Source organism: Podarcis gaigeae (genome assembly GCF_964106915.1).
Source record: "Podarcis gaigeae genome assembly, chromosome: 16".
Lineage (NCBI taxonomy): Eukaryota > Metazoa > Chordata > Lepidosauria > Squamata > Lacertidae > Podarcis > Podarcis gaigeae.
The window spans coordinates 3,011,248-3,029,437 of record NC_139693.1 but is presented as its reverse complement, the minus strand read 5'-3'; the positions used below and the strand labels follow the sequence as shown (position 1 = coordinate 3,029,437).

Sequence of the window (18,190 nt, the reverse complement as noted above, 5' to 3'; positions counted from 1 at the left end):
ACACCAGTAAAATTACAATAAAAACATGGAGGGGGGAACCAATTTAAAATATAGGTTGAAATACAATTTAAAAACTGAGCTCCTTGGAGGAGAAGTTGGTATATAAATGAGATAATTATTATTAAAGTCATACTTTCTTTTTTTCTGGTCAGGGTTGGGTTTTCCCCATTTTATTGTGGCCTTTCCCCACACAGTTCCAGAGCTTCAGTGCCATTTCTGAAGCCAGCTCAATGCGGTGCCTTCATGTCATTGCCTGAATGATACCTGCACTCATTACCTGCGGGATAGCAGATAACCTTTGATTAAACGCGTAAAATGGCTTTTCAGGACAAATCGAAACGCCTCGAAGTGGAGCTGGACGAGGAAAGGAACACGGTGGAACTCTTGACGGAGAGGATCAACCGCACAAGAGACCAGGTGGGGGAGATGGCGCCTGTCGAGATCTTGGCCGCTTGCAAAACGCGGGCTGCATCTAAAGCAGCGTTGTGCCACTTTAAACCCCAAGGAATTCTGGGAAGTGTAGTTTGTTGAGGGTGCTGAGAGTTGTTAGAATATTCCAGGCATCCCCAGCCTGCGGCCCTCCAGATGTTTTGGCCTACAACTCCCATGATCCCTAGCTAACAGGACCAGTGGTCAGGGATGATGGGAATTGTAGTCCAAAACATCTGGAGGGCCGCAGGTTGGGGATGCCTGGAATATTCTAACAACTCTTGGCACCCTGAACAAACAAACTAGTTCGCCTGGTGGCTGGACTGAGATGGGCATAGCTGGCTGCAGGCTGCATCAGTGCACTAGGTTGGGATACTACGGTGTACTACGGGACTGCCTCTCCTGGTATGTCCCACGGAGGACCTTGTGGTCTTCAAACAAAAACATCTTGGAGGTCCCGGGCCACAGGGAGGTTAGATTGGTCTCAACTAGGGCCAGGGCCTTTTCAGTACTGGCCCCGATCTGGTGGAACGCTCTGTCACAAGAGACCAGGGCCCTGCGGGACTTGACCTCTTTCCGCAGGGCCTGCAAGACGGAGCTGTTCCGCCTGGCCTTTGGCCAAGGCACAGTCTGACCCCCCTCCTTCGGTAATACACATAGAACTTTAGCCCAGTGGTTGCCATCAATTTGATTTTGAATTGATTTTAGAATGAATTGGTTTTAGAATGCATTTCAATCAATTGATTGTGATTTTATGTAAACTCTGTTACTTTTATTGTTGTGAGCCGTTCTGAGCCCGGTTTCGGCTGGGGAGGGCAGGATATAAATAAAATTATTATTATTATTATTATTATTATTATTATTGTTGTTGTTGTCTGACGCAGCCAGGGTGCTCTGCTGACAAAACACTGTCTCCTTTCTCTGTTTCCCTCCAGATCGACCAGCTGCGGGCCGAACTCCTCCAAGAGCGCTCTGTGAGGCAGGACCTGGAGTGTGATAAGATATCGCTGGAAAGACAGGTGAGGCTGCCGTTGGCGTGTTCGGTCAGGTCTGCACCATCTCTTTGCCGACTCAGCAATCGGAGGCTGCAGGGATCCTCCCGCTGCCACCACATATGATTTTAAAGTTATGCGGATAATAACCGGCTGATTCTGCTCCCCCACCACCCAAAGGATGGAGAGTCCACAGCTTCCTGAAGGAGTCCGTTCCACTGCCAAACAGCTCTTACTGTCAGGAAGCTGTTCCTGATGTTTAGATGGAATCTCCTTTCTTGGAACTTGAAGCCATGGATTCGAGTCCTACCTTCCAGAGCAGGAGAAAACAAGCTTGCTCCATCTTCCATGCAGTAGCCCTTGAGATATTTGAAGGTGGCTCTCATATCTCCTCTCAGTCTCCTCTTTTCCAGGCTTAAATGTACCCAGCTCCTTCAACCATTCCTCCTCAGGCTTGGTTTTCAGACCCTCAATCATCTTGGTTGCCTTCCTCTGCACACCTTCCAGCTTGTCAACATCCTTCTTAAATTGTGGTGCCCAGAACTGGACACAGGATTCCAGGTGTGCTCTGACCTCTGGGAATTGTAGCTCTGGGAAGGGGGAACAGAGATCTCCTATAAACTCTCAGCACCCTTGTTGTTGTTTAGTTGTTTAGTCGTGTCCGACTCTTGGTGACCCCCTGGACCAGAGTATGCCAGGCACTCCTGTCTTCCACTGCCTCCCGCAGTTTGGTCAAACTCATGCTGGTCCCTTCGAGAACATTGTCCCACCATCTCGTCCTCTGTCGTCCCCTTCTCCTTGTGCCCTCCATCTTTCCCAACATCAGGGTCTTTTCCAGGGAGTCTTCTCTTCTCATGAGGGGGCCAAAGTCTTGGAGCCTCAGCTTCAGGATCTGTCCTTCCAGTGAGCACTCAGGGCTGATTTCCTTCAGAATGGAGAGGTTTGTTCTTCTTGCAGTCCATGGGACTCTCAAGAGTCTCCTCCAGCACCAGAATTCAAAAGCATCCATTCTTCGGCCTTCTTTATGGTCCAGCTCTCACTTCCATACATCTCTCCTGTGGGGACTATTACTTCTCTTGATCTGGACTCTAGACTTCTGTTGATGCAGCCTAGAATAGCATTGGCATTTTTTGCTGCTGCATCACACGGTTGACTCATGTTCAGCTTGTGGTCTACTTAGACCACCCAGAAGCTTATAATGTTGGTGACGTGGGGCTGGTTTATTTATTGATTTTGATTTTAAAGTCCGGCGTCTTTTTATCCAGCCCATGTCTCACCCAAAGACGATATTTCAGCTATTGTTGCTTCTGTTTCTAAACCTTCTGAGTCCCAAGTTCACACCAGAAATAGAGAGCGCTTTGCTTCCCCATCAAATAATTTTGGCAGTGCCAGATGGTGGAAGGGAGATAAAATCCAAACTAAATTGGAATGGCAGGCGAAGTTCTTTGAATATGTAGAATTGGCAAAGATGACAGGGAAAATTAGGAATCAGACAAACCAAGAGTTTAATAAAGAAAGGGATCTATTCTAATTATATTGTTCTCAGATAAAATCTCTGACATCTTTTGAATAACTTCTGCAATGATATATTCTACCATGAATACGAACAATCAAAAATATGCAGTCAACAAGGTAATGATGGACCCATATTGAGGATGAGGGAAGTCACAATTTATGGAAGAATTTTATGATTTGTATGTGAGGTGATTTGCTTTCTATTTTTTTTTTTTTGTTCTTTTGCAGTGGAGGGATTTAATACTTAAAATAAAGATGAGAATTCAAAAATAAAATAAAATTGGCAGCTGCGGTTTGCTAGGAGGCCCCCTCTCCCTATTCCCCCTCACAGAGCTGAAATTCCCAGAGTGGTTTAATATTGCCCCCCAACTGGCATTCGGACGGTGGAAGGTGGTTCTGGCTCTGTTTGAAGCAGTTGTTGTTCGGAAGCGGGTTTGGGCCTGGAAACTTCCCCAGCAGTCTCTTTCCCCACCAGATTTGCCTTCTGCGTCTGCAGGAGCCCTGCCTGTCTGGGCTTGTAGCAGTTGGGGGGGGGGTGACAAGACAAGTTATGTAATTTGCACCATTTCAAAATCCAACCCCACGAGACATTTCAATAAACGAGCCGCTGTTGCTGTGCAATTAATGAGGGTGAAAACAGTCCAGGCGACACTCTGCTTGGACGCCGGCCACGTGCGGCTCAGAGCGTTCCCCGTAGAGACCTTTATTGTAGAATTGCATAGCTGGAAGGCACCCCACAATGTCATTCAGACCATCCCCCTGCAATTGTCCTTTGCAAACAGACTTTCCTCTTGTATTATCACCCTCTCCCAGGCCGCCAGGTTCACGAGAAGCTGAGCTACGTCTTGCCTCTGTGTGTGTGTGTGTGTGTGTGTGTGTGTGTGAAACCTGTTTCTTTCAACAGGTATGGGGCTAGAACATCTGCGATCCTCTGGGCGCCGCCGGACTACAACTCCCAGCAACCCCTGTGGCTGCTGGGAGTTGGAGCCCTGGAGAGCCGCTAATTTTAGACTGGCCTACGTGCCATACATTTAGAGCACATTATTTCCACCCAGAGAATCCTGGGAACTTCCAAAGCTACAGTTCCCAGCACCCTCAAACTATAGTTCCCAACATTCCTTTTTGCAGGTGGGAGGGAAATGGAAGCTTTCTTACAGCGCTGAAAACCAGCAGTTGTGGGATGGCTCTTGTTTGTTTTTAAAGCAATAGATCAGAAGCTTTCTTGCATAAACTTCTACTCGGCCCTGGGTTGTATGGGAAGAGACCTGCAGCCGTAGGATTTTATAGCGTTAGTCATGCTCTGAGGAGGCCCATTGACATTAGTAGGCATGAGTCACTCGACCCATTAGTTTCAAATGGGTCTACTCTTGTGTATGACTAATATTGCCTGCAGAATCCTAGAATTGTGCAGTTGGAAAGAACCTCAAGAGTTATTTAGTCCAAACCAGGAATCACAGCTACCATGGAAAGAGTTTTGTTTTTTTTTAAGTTGGTGCATTTGAGCCAAAGTATGAAAAGGTTGCAGGGGGTGCGGCTGGGTGCTTCCGATCCCTTTCCTTCCCAGGAATTTTACTGGATTTTTAAATTGCATTTATTAAACCACCCCCCTCACACCAAGAGATTCGTGGATGGTGGGAACACAGTGATGAACTTAAGCGACATCAGTTAAAACCACATTAGATAGTAAAAAGCAAATTGGCGGCAGGCATTGCATCCTCTGAGCTGCCTTCCCCACCCTTTATGAGAGTCCCAGGGGCCAAGGAAAGGGGTCTGGGGGCCACATTCACAGCTTTTAAAAAAGAAATTGCGGGGGTTTGGCTAGTGTTCCTCCAGACTCTGTAATTCTACTATTCTGTGGGAGGAATAAAACTGAATTTGGGGAGCAAGGAAGGGGATATTTGAGCCTGTTCCTCACCACCCCATTTTCTCGCACTTGGTGCCCTCCCTCTTTGTTCCCGGGGAAGGAAGACAAGCGCGTGAACAGGCTCGTGCCTCGTTTGGCCCTTAATTGGGCCAAATGACCAAACGCTTACTAATTAACGCATTACATTAGTCCTAGTTTTAAGCAACAAAACAGAACCGGTTTGTTTCGAAACATTGCAGAGCGGTGAGCAAGCCTCTGAGCTCAGCAGAGCGCTTCTCCATTTCTGAATATTCGTTATAAATGGAAAGGGAGGGATCGCCCAGAAAGGCGTTCTGTGGAACAGGGAAGCTTGCCTGCTGCGGTGTCGAATTTTGCAGGGGGTCCTCATTTCGCTGCAGTTAATTTAGGATTATTATTCATATTACCATTTCCCTAGTAGTCCAGCCTGCCTGCCTGCTATCCTTTTTGCGCCAGCCTTGGAGTTTTAGCCCAAAACTCAGGTTGCTTTGCGGCCTGAAAGAAAACCTCTTTCCGATAGGCCTCTGCGCTTTTCTCGACCTCCATGAGGACTAGCCTCTTTCTTCATCCCCTTTTGTTTTGTTTAAACGAAAACCAGATTTCTAAGGGATTTTTCAGAGGTCTCTATGGGCTGCGCTTCCCTGTCTGTGCTACGGTTTGAGAGCTGTGGCCCAAGACATGTCTGAACACAGATGAGAGAGAACAGGAGCTCTTTTTTGCATTCCTCTCTCTCTTTCATAAAGAAAAGCAGCAAAACCAGGCCTCCCACCATCACCCAACTTGGCTGCACTGCAAAGCAAGGGGAAAGCAATTATTACTGTTATGTAACTCTGCTAATCAAAATTCCTGCTTTCTGAAGCGGGGAGGGGAATTTTGTTCAGCCCGGCCCGGGACGTTACATAACCCTGTGCAGCCGGAGTTTGTGTTTTTGTGTGTGTATGTGTTTCTGTTTGCTCTCCAGCTTGTTGCTCATAACTCCAAGTTGCTGACTCAGCCAGAAGCCACCTGAAAAAGGCTCCCCCCCAAATTTTTTAATTGATTTCTGCATTTATCACGTAAAAAGAAAAACCTTACAAAAACACACAACAAAAAATAGCACAAAGAAAAATTATTACTTCAAATTCCTAATTTCATTACATTAATAACTGACTTCCTCAAATCCCCTCTAACTGAATTTTGTTATATCACCTGTTTAGCAGTTCTCCAAATTCTTACTTCCAATAATATTAACTTCTTTCATTTAACTTCTTCTCCTTTATTCATATTGAAATCCAAAATAATTGCTAACACATATTCTTATTCTACCCCTAAGCCTATTTGTTACTTCCAGGAATTTTCTATTTATCTTACATTACAATATTTAGCTAGATATTCTTTGAATTTCTTCCAGTCCTCTTATGTCGCCTCTTCTTTCTGGTCGCGGATTCTTCCAGTCAGGTCGGCCAGCTCCGAAAAGTCCAACATCTTCATCTGCCATTCTTCTACCGTTGGTATCTCTTGCGATTTCCAGTTTTTGGCTGGTAAAAGTCTTGCCGTTGTGGCGGCGTACGAAAACAACCTACCATCTTTTTGGGGCAATTCCAGCCCTATTATTCCAAGTAGAAAGGCTTCTGGTTTCTTAATCCTGCAAGAGGCTTTTAATGAAAGTATTGGTCCAATGAAGACCAGAGCGCTGTGTTCTCCAGTCCTTTTCTGCCTCAGTTTCCCCATGCACGCAAAGACCTTCTGAAAGGCTGGTGCCCTCATCTCAAAAAGGATATTGTAGAGAGTATTTTGTCAGAGAAAAGGTGGCAACCCTAGCCACAGAAGTCCCTTCCACATTGTTATGTACTGAAGTTCTCACCCTGGGCCAGCAGGGGGATACTGTAGATAGTTTTCACTCAGGTCCACATATGCAAATAAGGGATTGAAAGTGACGTTCAGTGATTGGATAGTTACAGAAAGTGGTTACTGTTGCGTTGTAGTGGAGCTCTATATAAGCAGGCTGGCTGAACCCTGTGTCGTCTGATATGTTCACCCACAACTTAACACAGGTCATGCAGGAACTTGTCCCCGGCCGCTGGTCATTTCCCCTCTAAACCTCCCTGCTTCCAAATCTCTCTTTCCAGAACAAAGACTTGAAAAGCCGCCTCACCAGCAGCGAGGTCCTCCAGAAGCCCAGCGCCAACGTCTCCCAGCTGGAATCGCGCATTCAAGAGCTTCAGGACAAACTCCAGGCTGAAGAGAGGTAAGTCGTGGTGAGGCAGTGTGGGGTAGTGGTCAGAGTGTCATGGGGGAAACCGGGGTTCGGGTACCCTGCTCAGTAATTAATAATAATAATAATAATAATACACTTAGTTTAAAAAGCAGCATAAAATACAGTATAAAAACATGAATAACAATAAAAATAAAAAATCAATTAGATAATCCTCAGGGCTAGCAGGCTGAATTGGTCCTACTTGGGCCAGCAAGGTGGTCAGGGGAGAATTAGCTGTGGGGTCTCAGATGATATCTGATGGGAGGGCCTTCCACAGGGCGGGCGCCACCACCAAGAAGGCCCTCTGCCTGGTTCCCTGCAACTTGGCTTCTTGCAGGGAGGGAACTGCCAGAAGGCCCTCAGAGCTGGACCTCAGCGTCCGGGCAGAACGATGGGGGTGGAGACGCTCCTTCAGGTGTACTGGGCTGAGGCCGTTTAGGGCTTTCAAGGTCAGCACCAACACTTTGAACTGTGCTTGGAAACGTACTGGGAGCCAATGTAGGTCCTTCAAGACCGGGGTTACGTGGTCCCGGCGGCCGCTCCCAGTCACCAGTCTAGCTGCCGCATTCTGGATTAGTTGCAGTTTCCAGGTCACCTTCAAAGGGAGCCCCATGTAGAGTGCATTGCAGTAGTCCAAGCGGGAGATAACCAGAGCATGTACCACTCTGGCGAGACAGTCTGTGGGCAGGGAGGGTCTTATCCTGCGTACCAGATGGAGCTGGTATGCAGCTGCCCTGGACACAGAATTGACCTGCGCCTCCATGGAGAGCTGTGAGTCCAAAATGACTCGGTCCTTCAGGGGCACAGTTACCCCATTCAGGACCAGGGAGTCCTCCACACCTGCCCACCCCCTGTCCCCCAGAAACAGTATTTCTGTCTTGTCAGGATTCAACCTCAATCTGTTAGCCGCCATCCATCCTCCAACCGCCTCCAGAAACTCACACAGGACCTTCACCGCCTTCACTGGTTCTGATTTCAAAGAGAGGTAGAAGCTGATGGGAGTTGTAGTTCAGTGACACCGCGAGGACCAAAGTTTCCCCTCCTTCTGTGCCTCGGACAAGCAACACAGCACCTGCCTTGCTTGTGGAAGAGCCCCAGAACCTCTATTGTTGTTGTTGTTTAGTCGTTTAGTTGTGCCCCACTCTTCATGACCCCCTGGACCAGAGCACGCCAGGCCCTCCTGTCTTCCATTGCCTCCCGCAGTTTGGTCAAACTCATGCTGGTAGCTTCGAGAACACTGTCCCACCATCTCGTCCTCTGTCATCCCCTTCTCCTTGTGCCCTCCATCTTTCCCAACATCAGGTATTTTCCAGGGAGTCTTCTCTTCTCATGAGGTGGCCAAAGTCTTGGAGCCTCAGCTTCAGGATCTGTCCTTCCAGTGAGCACTCAGGGCTGATTTCCTTCAGAATGGAGAGGTTGGATCTTCTTGCAGTCCATGGGACTCTCAAGAGTCTCCTCCGGCACCAGAATTCACCTCCATGTCTTGCTGGAAATGTCACTTGCCTGAAGCCCTGGACAGCTGCTGCCGCTCAGTGCAGGCAGTGCTGAGCTCAGTGGTCAGACTCTTCAGAAGTCAGCTCCCTCCTTTTCCTTCCATGTCGCCACAGGGAGAAGAGCGTCCTGGTCTCCTCGAACCGCAAGCTGGAGCGGAAGGTCAAGGAGTTGACCATCCAGATCGATGATGAGAGGCAGCATGTCAATGACCAGAAGGACCAGGTGAGCTGGGGTGGGGTGGGCAGGGGGGCTCAGAAGACCCCCCAAAGGCATCTCCAGACAGGGCTGTAGAAAGATGTCCCTTTCTGAAATCTTGGACCACCACAACCAGCCTTTGTGGTGTGTTTTTTTTAAAAAAATATTCTTATTAGACCATTTCAACGTAACAAATTATCAATCCAAATATTCAATTACATTATTTTCTCCCCTCTCTGGTTTCTTTGCACATATTGTTCTCTGCATATTATAAAATTGTCCCTATCCTTGTCCTATCTATCATGTATTCAACTAATAAATTTGTGGGTGTTTATTCAAAACCTGCCACGGAGTCCAAATCTTTTTGTTGTCTTTTTAGATAATTTGTAAAAAGTTCTTCCTTGAAGTCACGATTGTCCTTATCATGCAGTTTGTATGTCAATTTGGCCCATTCCGCATAGCTCATCAGTTTTTCTCGCCACTGTTCTTTCGTTGGGATTTCCTCATTCTTCCATCCTGGTGCTAACAAGGCTCCTGCCGCTGTTGTAGCATACATAAATAAGTTATTTATTTTTCTTGACAGGTCTTGTCCTACAGTCCCTAACAAAAATGCTTCTGTTTTTTTTTTTTTTTACAAATGTCATTTTAAACATTTTTTTCAGTTCGTTATATATCATTTCCCAATTTTTTTTAACTTCTCTGCATTCCCATCACATATGATAAAAAGTACCGTATTTTTCGCTCTATAAGACACACCAGACCACAAGGCACACCTAGTTTTTGGAGGAGGAAAACAAGAAAAAAAATATTCTGAATCTCAGAAGCCAGAACAGAAAGACGGATCGCTGCGCAGTGAAAACAGCAATCCCTCTTGCTGTTCTGGCTTCTGGGATAGCTGCGCAGCCTACATTCGCTCCATAAGACGCACACACATTTCCCCTTACTTTTTAGGAGGGAAAAATTGAGTCTTATAGAGCAAAAAATACGGTACTTTCTTTTTCTTTACGTCTCCAGCATATATTTGACCTGGTTTTGTACATTTTTGCTATTTGTACTGGTGTGATATACCATCTATACATCATTTTCATGTAGTTTTCTTTCAAAAGAGAACAACCAGCCTTTGGAGCCAGGTGGACCTGAGAGCTTCCTCTGCTTAAAACCAGAACCTTGAGGACTAGACCCTTACTTTTACTTTTACAGGGAGGGCCCAAGATTGTGTGCTTTGCACACAAATAGCCCCAGCTTCATCTTCTGCAACTGAGTGCTTTTTGCCTGGTTGCCACTTATTTATCTTTTTCCTGCTGGATTGTTAAACCAAATGCTAAAATCGTTGATTTGAAATGCTATTAAAAATAGGTGTTAAAAATATTACTGAAATCAACTCTAGCTGAGAAAGAGATAAAACATGCAGCTTCTCCGTGTCTAGATAGGCTTTCCTTTTTTAAAAAATAATAATAATTTTTATTAGGTTTTACAACAAATTTTAACATATTCACTACTGATAATATAATCTCAAACTAAGTTTCAAAACTTAAACAAAAATGTTTCAAGGGGACGCTGAAAAGAGGTCAGCGAAAATAATATTAATAATTATGATGATTTGTAAGAAAAGAGTTCAGTAAAGGCTGCCTCCTTGGTGTCCATTGGCAGGGAGTTCCAAAGGACAGGTTCTGCTGCACTGGAAGGTTTAAAAGGGAAAGACCCTGCTGTATGATGATTCCACTCCTTAAGGGGGGGGGGGTTTAAATTAGCCAGCATGTATTTATGAGGTCTCTGCTGGGCCCTTCAGTTGCCAGGGCATCCCAGATCTCCCTGCTGCTATCCCTGAGTCAAACTGAGCAGGCCTTCCTTCCTTCCTCCCATAGCTAAGCCTGAGGGTCAAGGCGTTGAAGAGGCAAGTGGACGAGGCAGAAGAGGAGATCGAGCGGCTGGAAGGTGCACGCAAGAAGGCCCTGCGGGAGCTGGAGGAGCAGCACGAGACCAATGAGCAGCTCCAGAGCCGCGTCAAGTCCCTGGAGAAGGACCTCTGGTAAGAAGGGCGGACCCTTTGTGGGTCCTGAGGAAATGGTTCTTGCGTGGGGGCCTCTCCTGGTCTGCCCTGCAGAGGACCTTAAGGTCCATGAAGAACCATAGCTTAGAGGTCCTGGGCCCTAAGAAGTCAGACTATCCTCCACCAGGGCCTTCTCAGTGATGGCTCTGACCTGGTGGAATGCTCTGTCCCATAAGACCAGGGCCCTGCGGGATTTAACCTCCTTCCGTCGGGCCTGTAAGACAGAGCTATTCCGCCTGGCCTTTAATTTGAATTCAGCCTGATCTTTTATTTCCCTTCTCTTCCCTCCCCTTTTTATGAAGATCACCCGCTCTGAGACCCCACAGCTAATTCTCCCCTGGCCTCCTCGCTGGCCCAAGTAGGACCAATTCAGCCAGCTAGCCCTGGGGATTATCTAAGGCTTATTTCCCCTAAATTGATTTTTGATTTTTATTGTTATTCATGTTTTTATACTGTACTTTATGCTGCTTTTACAATTAAGTGTTTTAAATTTGTTGTTAGCCGCCCTGAGCCCAGTTTTTGAACTGGGAAGGGCTGGGGTATAAATTATTATTATTATCATCATCATCATCATCATCATCATCATCATCTTTGGGGTGTCCGATTGGCCGCTGCAAGAACAGAATGCTGGCCTAGATAGACCCCCTTTGGCCTGACCCAGGTGCATGGCTCTGTGATGTACTTATGGAACCTCCAGCCCCAAAGGCAGTCTACCTCAATTCCCAGGTTCTTAGGGAATGGAAATCTGCCCCTTAACCTTTCTCTCCCTTCTCCACCAGGCGCAAGGCAGCCCGGTCCACAGCCGAGTCGTCCCTAAAGGACGATCACCTGAGCTCCGATGAGGAGTTTGACAGCGCCTACGGCCCGTCCTCCATCGCCTCGCTTCTGACAGAAGGGAACCTCCAGACCAGCTCCTGTTAGCATCTTCCGGCTGACCCCTTTGCGGATCCCGTCAGAACGCCTGAACTTCTAAAACACTTCGAAACCCGTCCGAAGTGCCGTCCTCGCGTTTGCCGGTCCCTGGCGAAGCAGCCGGAAGATTCCTCTCTCCGAAATGTTGTGTGCCTGAAGATGGAAACAGACCTCTTTATCGAAGTGAAGGATATATTTTTATGTTTATTCTTTTTTCTTTTGCTTGCTATGGGGCAGCGAGAGGCCGGTCGTAAAACGGAAATGATGACAGAACTCTCTCTCTCTCTCTTTTTAAACCCCCCTCGATCTGGTTCTCAGGGCAACTGGTGAATGATTAAGAAATAGAATCTTCCAGTTTTTTGCTTTTTCTAAACCAAAATTTTAATTTTCTGCATATGTATGTGTATGTATATATAGATATATATATATAGGGCCTGTGTATGTATGTCAATTTTGCATGTGTTCCAAATTTGGATGTGCAATAATGTTTCATGGAGGGATCTGGGGAGATAGTGGAATGTGTCTTGGGAGGGGGGGAGACCTGGAGCCGCCCCCCCCCCCTTTGCGGTACATGTATATATGGGTCTGCAGAAAACAGATCCTCAGGTGGCCTTAACTACTGATTCTGATCGCTGTGCCCTTGTCCATCCCATTGAGTCTTCAAGAACAGGCGCTTGGGTTGAGAAGAGATGATTTGTGACTTTCCTGCTGGGCACCTATCTCTGATCATAGATTTTTCTTGCCACCGAGACCCTCGAAGCCGATCCCTGCTTCATCTTTGGACATCTGCCCTGCTCCCCTTTCTGGAATTTCCCGTTCACGTCCTCGGACGACCCTCTCCTAAATGCGTCACCTGAAACCGTCTCGCCCAGGAAGTGAAGATGAATCTTTCAGCAACGGGATTCTGAAACGTCGTTTGGGATTTGCCTGGGATGGCAACGCGAGTGACTGCCTTGACGCAGAAATTGGGCAAGCAGCCATTGAAACGTTGATGGCGAGGTCAATAGGACATCCCTCCATTTTAAGCTTCTTGCTGACTGGAGCAGCGTAAATTAGAACCAGCTTGTGTTACCACCATCCCGGGTAGCCAGCCGCCATTTTGCAGAACTGGGGCTCTCTTCCGAACCGTTCCCCAAATGTCAGTCCTTTCATTTTGCAGGGAGAGAGGATCTGGCTGGGGCCATCGAGCCATGGTAGCCAACTTGGCGCCCTGCAGACAGCTCTTTGTCACCTCTGACCCTTGGCCATCCAGGCTGGGGCTGATGGGAGTTGTAGGCCAATAAGATCTGGAGGGAACAGCAGTCCCAGTTTCCATCAGCGAGGCACCATTCCTTGGCGTTCTCTTCAAGGCGTTTTGGGTTCTGCGTTGGGAACGAGGCCAAGACTAACCTGAGGAACCCCTTCCAGGAATGGTGAACCTCTGTTTGACTCCAGCTGCCAATGGCCAGGACCGACCCGGCTGGATGGTGGCCGTGTCAGACGAACTTCTTGTCTGCTGATGAGTTCATGAAATCTGCCGTCTCCAGCATGGAAATTTTAAAGAGAGAAAAATCTCCGTGGTCTTCTGAATGCGGGGTGGGGAGCCAGATGTTCCTGGACTTCCCATCAGCCCCAAATGACAGATGTTGGGAGTCCGGCGAGATCTGGAGAAGCCATGTGTCCCCGTTCCCTATTTGTATATAAACTATGTCCCATCGTGGCCGTCGGGTTTTCCGCTCCTGATTCCTAAAGCAACAGCAAAGCCAGACTCTGGTCTCGCAACCCTATCGGGACGGCCAGTTCTGAAGATACTCTTCTCGGATCCATGCTGACAGTTTCCTCTGTCAGGGGGACAGGAGAACAGCAATAGCTCTTTTTTCTGATTGCCCTTTGGAGCCCTCGCTTGGCTAAGACGCTACCTAACAGCCGAGGGTACGATATTGCCCCCGCTGCAACCACTGGCTCTCTCGGAGGCACCACACGCAATCCTTCGCGTGCGACTGTCGGCGTGTTTGCAAAACGCACACCCCTCTGCCCCTTTTCTTCCTGGGCCGATCGCTGTGCCATGTCTCCAGTTGGGGCATCACGAAGGTGGAACATGAGCTCCAAACTCCGTGGAAGAACGCCTCCGTGACAATTTTGGGGGTTTGTGGACTTCTCCTTGGGAAAACTCTGCTTCGCACAAGACTGGGCGTCGGAGGATGCAACTGTGTCGCTCAGCAGAATACGGCTGCGTTATCAAACCTTAGTAAGGGCTGCTTTTTCCACCCTGTCCCCTTAACACAGTGCGTGGGGAACCTCGGACCCACAGGCCAGATGTGGATGTGGCCTGGCGTGGATCTCCGTTTAGCCTCCGAGGCTGTTTCCGCCCCAAACCGCAACCACCTGTGACATCAGGTGTGGGGCATGTCAGTGTGGTGAGGTCGGCTGCGCAGAAGAGTTCCTTGTAGGGGGAACTTGATTGCACAGCCAATCTATGGGGTGGGGAGGCTGAATCGCCACACTTCACAGCTGCAATCCCCGTGAGGCAAACGGGACTGCGCAGCCGCTTCCTGCAGAAAGCGCTTTTGCCAGACCTCGAGAAAGGCCAAGTTTAGATATCACAAAGGGCTTTGCCGCTCCCCAAACTCAGTCGGGCGCCTGGGAAGCACTGCACAAGCAGCTTTGATAGGTTGGGTGTGACTGCCCACCTGTCAAAGCCCAACATCAGGTGAATTGACAGGAGCATTGCCCCACCCATATGTCGGAGCTGGTCTGCTGGGCCAAAAGGATTCCCTACGCCCTCTTTAACAGTACCCAGGTGCCCCAATTTAACCTCTCCAGGCCTTGCACCAAGTGCCTTATCATGGATGTGTCCCAGGAGAAGGGCTCACTCTTAATGTACTTGTTTCACGCGGGAACCGACTGGCTGTGCCATGCTTGGAATGGCACCATCAAAGGCAAGATGCGCACCTCTGCCTTTTATACTTCTGCATACACATGGGCCGGCCGCGAGGTCTTGCTAGGTCCCATCTTTGCTTGCCTTGTGGCTCCCCCTCTCAAAAGCGGGCGCTGTGCCGTCATCACAATGGCGCTAAAACAGGGATTTCAACACGACTTTAAAGTGCTGGTTCCTGGCTGGCTACTCTGTTTTGCACTGAAACAAGCCCTGCTTAAAGGGCTGCGCATTTTGTGGGGAGGGGAAATTACACCTTTGGCAGGAGAAAAAGTGAGGCAAGATCGTTTCCACCCCCCCTGGCTGGCACCACCTTGCCCCCACAACTATTTTGGCAGTCTCTGGAGGCTCATCCCTTCTGCCAGCACAAGTCTTCCAAATACACTGTGGGTCAGAGGGGAGATCTTAACTTCTTTGCTTCAGTGGTTGCAGAAACGTCCAAGAGGTTTTACTGGGTGTGTTGCCGAGAACACTATCTAGTCCTCAAGAAACTCGACTGCATTGCAGCCAGCATCAAAAGCAGAGCTACCATCTTATTTGTGGAAGATCACTCCCCTTGTTTTGGAAGTGTTCTCATGCAAATGTCTTTGAACCGATTATTTCTGCAAATCTTTCTCTCGGGAGAGCTTGTGTTTATATTTCGTCGACACCGTCCATGTCTTTGAGCTATAGTCATAGCAAATCGGGGTGGGGATAACGTCTTGTTTCTTCTCCACAACCCTCAACATGGCTTCGGACTGCAGAAGTCGCTGGGCGTCAGGAATTTGGTGGAATGAGTTGATCTGCAGTGTCCAGCTGGAGCAATGCACAGCCTTCAAATCAGCATCCTGTGTTGTCAAATTTAGCCATTACATTGCAGATCGGGTGTGGAGACAGTTTGACCATCCAAAAGTTGCTGGAGTACAATTCACATCATCCCAGGCCATCCTCACTAAGACTAATGGGAGTTTAGGAACATCTGGTGGGCCAAAGGTGTGGCAGGTCTTTGAAATGTCATTTGGCCGAGATGAGAAAAAAACTCCTGCCTTGTTTTTGTCCCTTTTATCCAGCTTCTGGGCTCAGATGAGTTTCTCACTTTGCCTCTCCCTCTCTTGAAGGTTGCATAAAGTGACTCAGACCGGTAATCGTCTTGTAAAGGGGTCCGCAGGTTGCCAACTATCCGCTCAGATTTACGGAGAGCAAAAAAGGAGTAGGCATCTTCAGGCCTCAAGTCGCAATAACAAAACAAACCGCCCGGTTCTACCTTCTGGGTACATGAAAACCCAATCCGGGTCATTTGTTTAGAGATCCAGCTTTTGGTAGCAGGCGCCGTTGCGTCCGTCAGGGCAAGACGGACGGTGTTTTGTTGGAACCTGGTTTTCAGAACTGGATGTCTTGAAAACGCTCCTTTGTTTTGAATGCCCCCCACTCAGCCTGCCCCCTTCAGTTTCCCTGGGGCAAAACCTGAGGGTGAGGTTTTTATACCTAGGTCTTTGGAGCTGTGATTCTTTCTCTCTCGTTCTTTTTTAAACAGTAATGCAATAATTTAGAAGCGTGTATATTTGGGGGGAGGGAGAAAAACCTGATCAAAGAGGATTGTTTTCGTAACGAGGGTTCCCTCGTCCCCAGCACAGTGGATTTGTACAGTTTTAAATGGCTGCTATAATATACGATCTGGGTTGGTTTTTATTATTTGTAATTTTTGATTTCCCTCCAGATTTATTTTCCTTTAATAAAGAACAAAAATAAACCCACACCACAACCGTGTACATTGATTTTTTTTCAACACCCCCCCTAAAGTCCTATACGAATTGGACTTTCTGACCACCCCCACTCTCCCACCCCCCAAATTGGTATGTGGCAAAGGCCTTGGGTGAATCTATCCTTTCATCATTAAAATGCCTGATTATGATGGTTTAAATTAAAACATTTAAAGATAAGTAAAAAATATTATTTTTTAAAATGTCAGCATCTACTTGTCTGGATAGGTTTGCTTAAACCAAAATCGCTTTCAGTCCATGCTGAAAAGAATATGGCAAAAGCCAAACGTCAACAGGCAGGCAGTTCCAAAGATCAGAGAGGCTGAGTGGGCATGCATGGGGCAAGGTGATCTCACAGGTAAAACTGGTCCCAAGATCATTTAGAACATGGGTAGGCAAACTAAGGCCTGGGGGCCGGATGCGGCCCAATCGCCTTCTCAATCTGGTCCGTGGATGGTCCAGGAATCAGCATGTTTTTGCATGAGTAGAATGTGTGCTTTTATTTAAAATGCATCTCTGGGTTATTTGTGGGGCATAGGAATTCGTTCATTTTTAATATAGTCCGGCCCCCTGCTGAAAAAGTTTGCTGACCCCTGATTTAAAACATAAGAGTTGTGAGTGGAGAGGTTGTGCTGCTTGCAGAGGTTGGATGTGAGCTGCTGTCATCCCTAACCATTGGCCATGGTGCCCAGGGATTACAGTGGTACCTCGGGTTAAGAACTTAATTCGTCCTGGAGGTCTGTTTTTAACCTGAAACTGTTCTTAACCTGAGACACCACATTAGCTAATTGGGCCTCCTGCTGCTGCCGCGCGATTTCTGTTCTCATCCTAAAGCAAAGTTCTTAACCTGATGTACTATTTCTGGGTTAGCAGAGTCTGTAACCTGAAGCGTCTGTAACCAGAGGTACTACTTTATAGGAACTGGAGTCCAGTGATACAACTACACCTTATCTTCACAGACAGGCATCTCTCCCAACTCTGCAATGACTCTCTGATCCCACAGGAGCTCAATTTGATTCAGCGACAGCATTGAAAACAGTAGGGAGGGAGTCATTGACATTGAGTGGTAAGGTAAAGGTAAAGGGACCCCTGACCATTAGGTCCAGTCGTGACCGACTCTGGGGTTGCGGCGCTCATCTCGCTTTACTGGCCGAGGGAGCCGGCGTACAGCTTCCGGGTCATGTGGCCAGCACAACTAAGCCGCTTCTGGTGAACCAGAGCAGCGCACGAAAACACCGTTTACCTTCCCACTAGAGCGGTACCTATTTATCTACTTGCACTTTGACGTGCTTTCGAACTGCTAGGTTGGCAGGAGCTGGGACAAAGCAATGGGAGCTCACCCCGTCGCGGGGATTCGAACCGCCGACCTTCTGATCGGCAAGTCCTAGGCTCTGTGGTTTAACCCACAGCGCCACCCGCGACCCGACATTGAGTGGTACCTCGCCCAAAAACGCAAAGGGGAAGAATTTTCTCCCTTGCCGGGCACCTAAAATGACAATAACCACACTGGTACCCCACAGAAAAATCCAGGAGCATGGTTCTCAAGGCCTGGTGCTGTCCCTTGCCAGTCCCTAAGCTCTGAAGCGACTGGATTTCTCCCCATGTGGCCCTCTGGTTCTTTGCATCGGCCCCCAGACTTACCCTGGTGCATAGGTGTGTGAAAACCTCTAGCTTTTGCCTAGCAGTTGTCCAAGGTTAAGCCTCTCACCCATTGCCCCTCCCACTTTTGCCTCTGGCCCCGCCCACCTCGGGAGGCAAACTTCTGCACCCTTGTCAGCGCTATATCTTACCTGGGCCACCAGGAAGTCCCAATATTTGTGACATGTCCCAGG

The 18,190-nt window shown here is 47.9% G+C and overlaps 1 protein-coding gene across 2 annotated transcripts in view; it reads left to right on the top strand.

Annotated features, from left to right (window-relative positions):
* The window catches only part of CGN (cingulin), a 72,143-nt gene extending 55,789 nt beyond the window's left edge, over positions 1 to 16,354 (top strand). For both annotated transcript variants that reach the window (XM_083715514.1, XM_083715515.1), the window contains exons 16-21: positions 328 to 417; positions 1,365 to 1,448; positions 6,927 to 7,045; positions 8,662 to 8,770; positions 10,609 to 10,772; positions 11,573 to 16,354. In XM_083715514.1, coding sequence (XP_083571640.1) covers positions 328 to 417; positions 1,365 to 1,448; positions 6,927 to 7,045; positions 8,662 to 8,770; positions 10,609 to 10,772; positions 11,573 to 11,714 — 708 coding nt within the window. In that variant the 3' untranslated portion in view covers positions 11,715 to 16,354. The remainder of the gene's footprint in view (positions 1 to 327; positions 418 to 1,364; positions 1,449 to 6,926; positions 7,046 to 8,661; positions 8,771 to 10,608; positions 10,773 to 11,572) is intronic.
* The last annotated feature ends 1,836 nt before the right edge of the window (positions 16,355 to 18,190 follow it).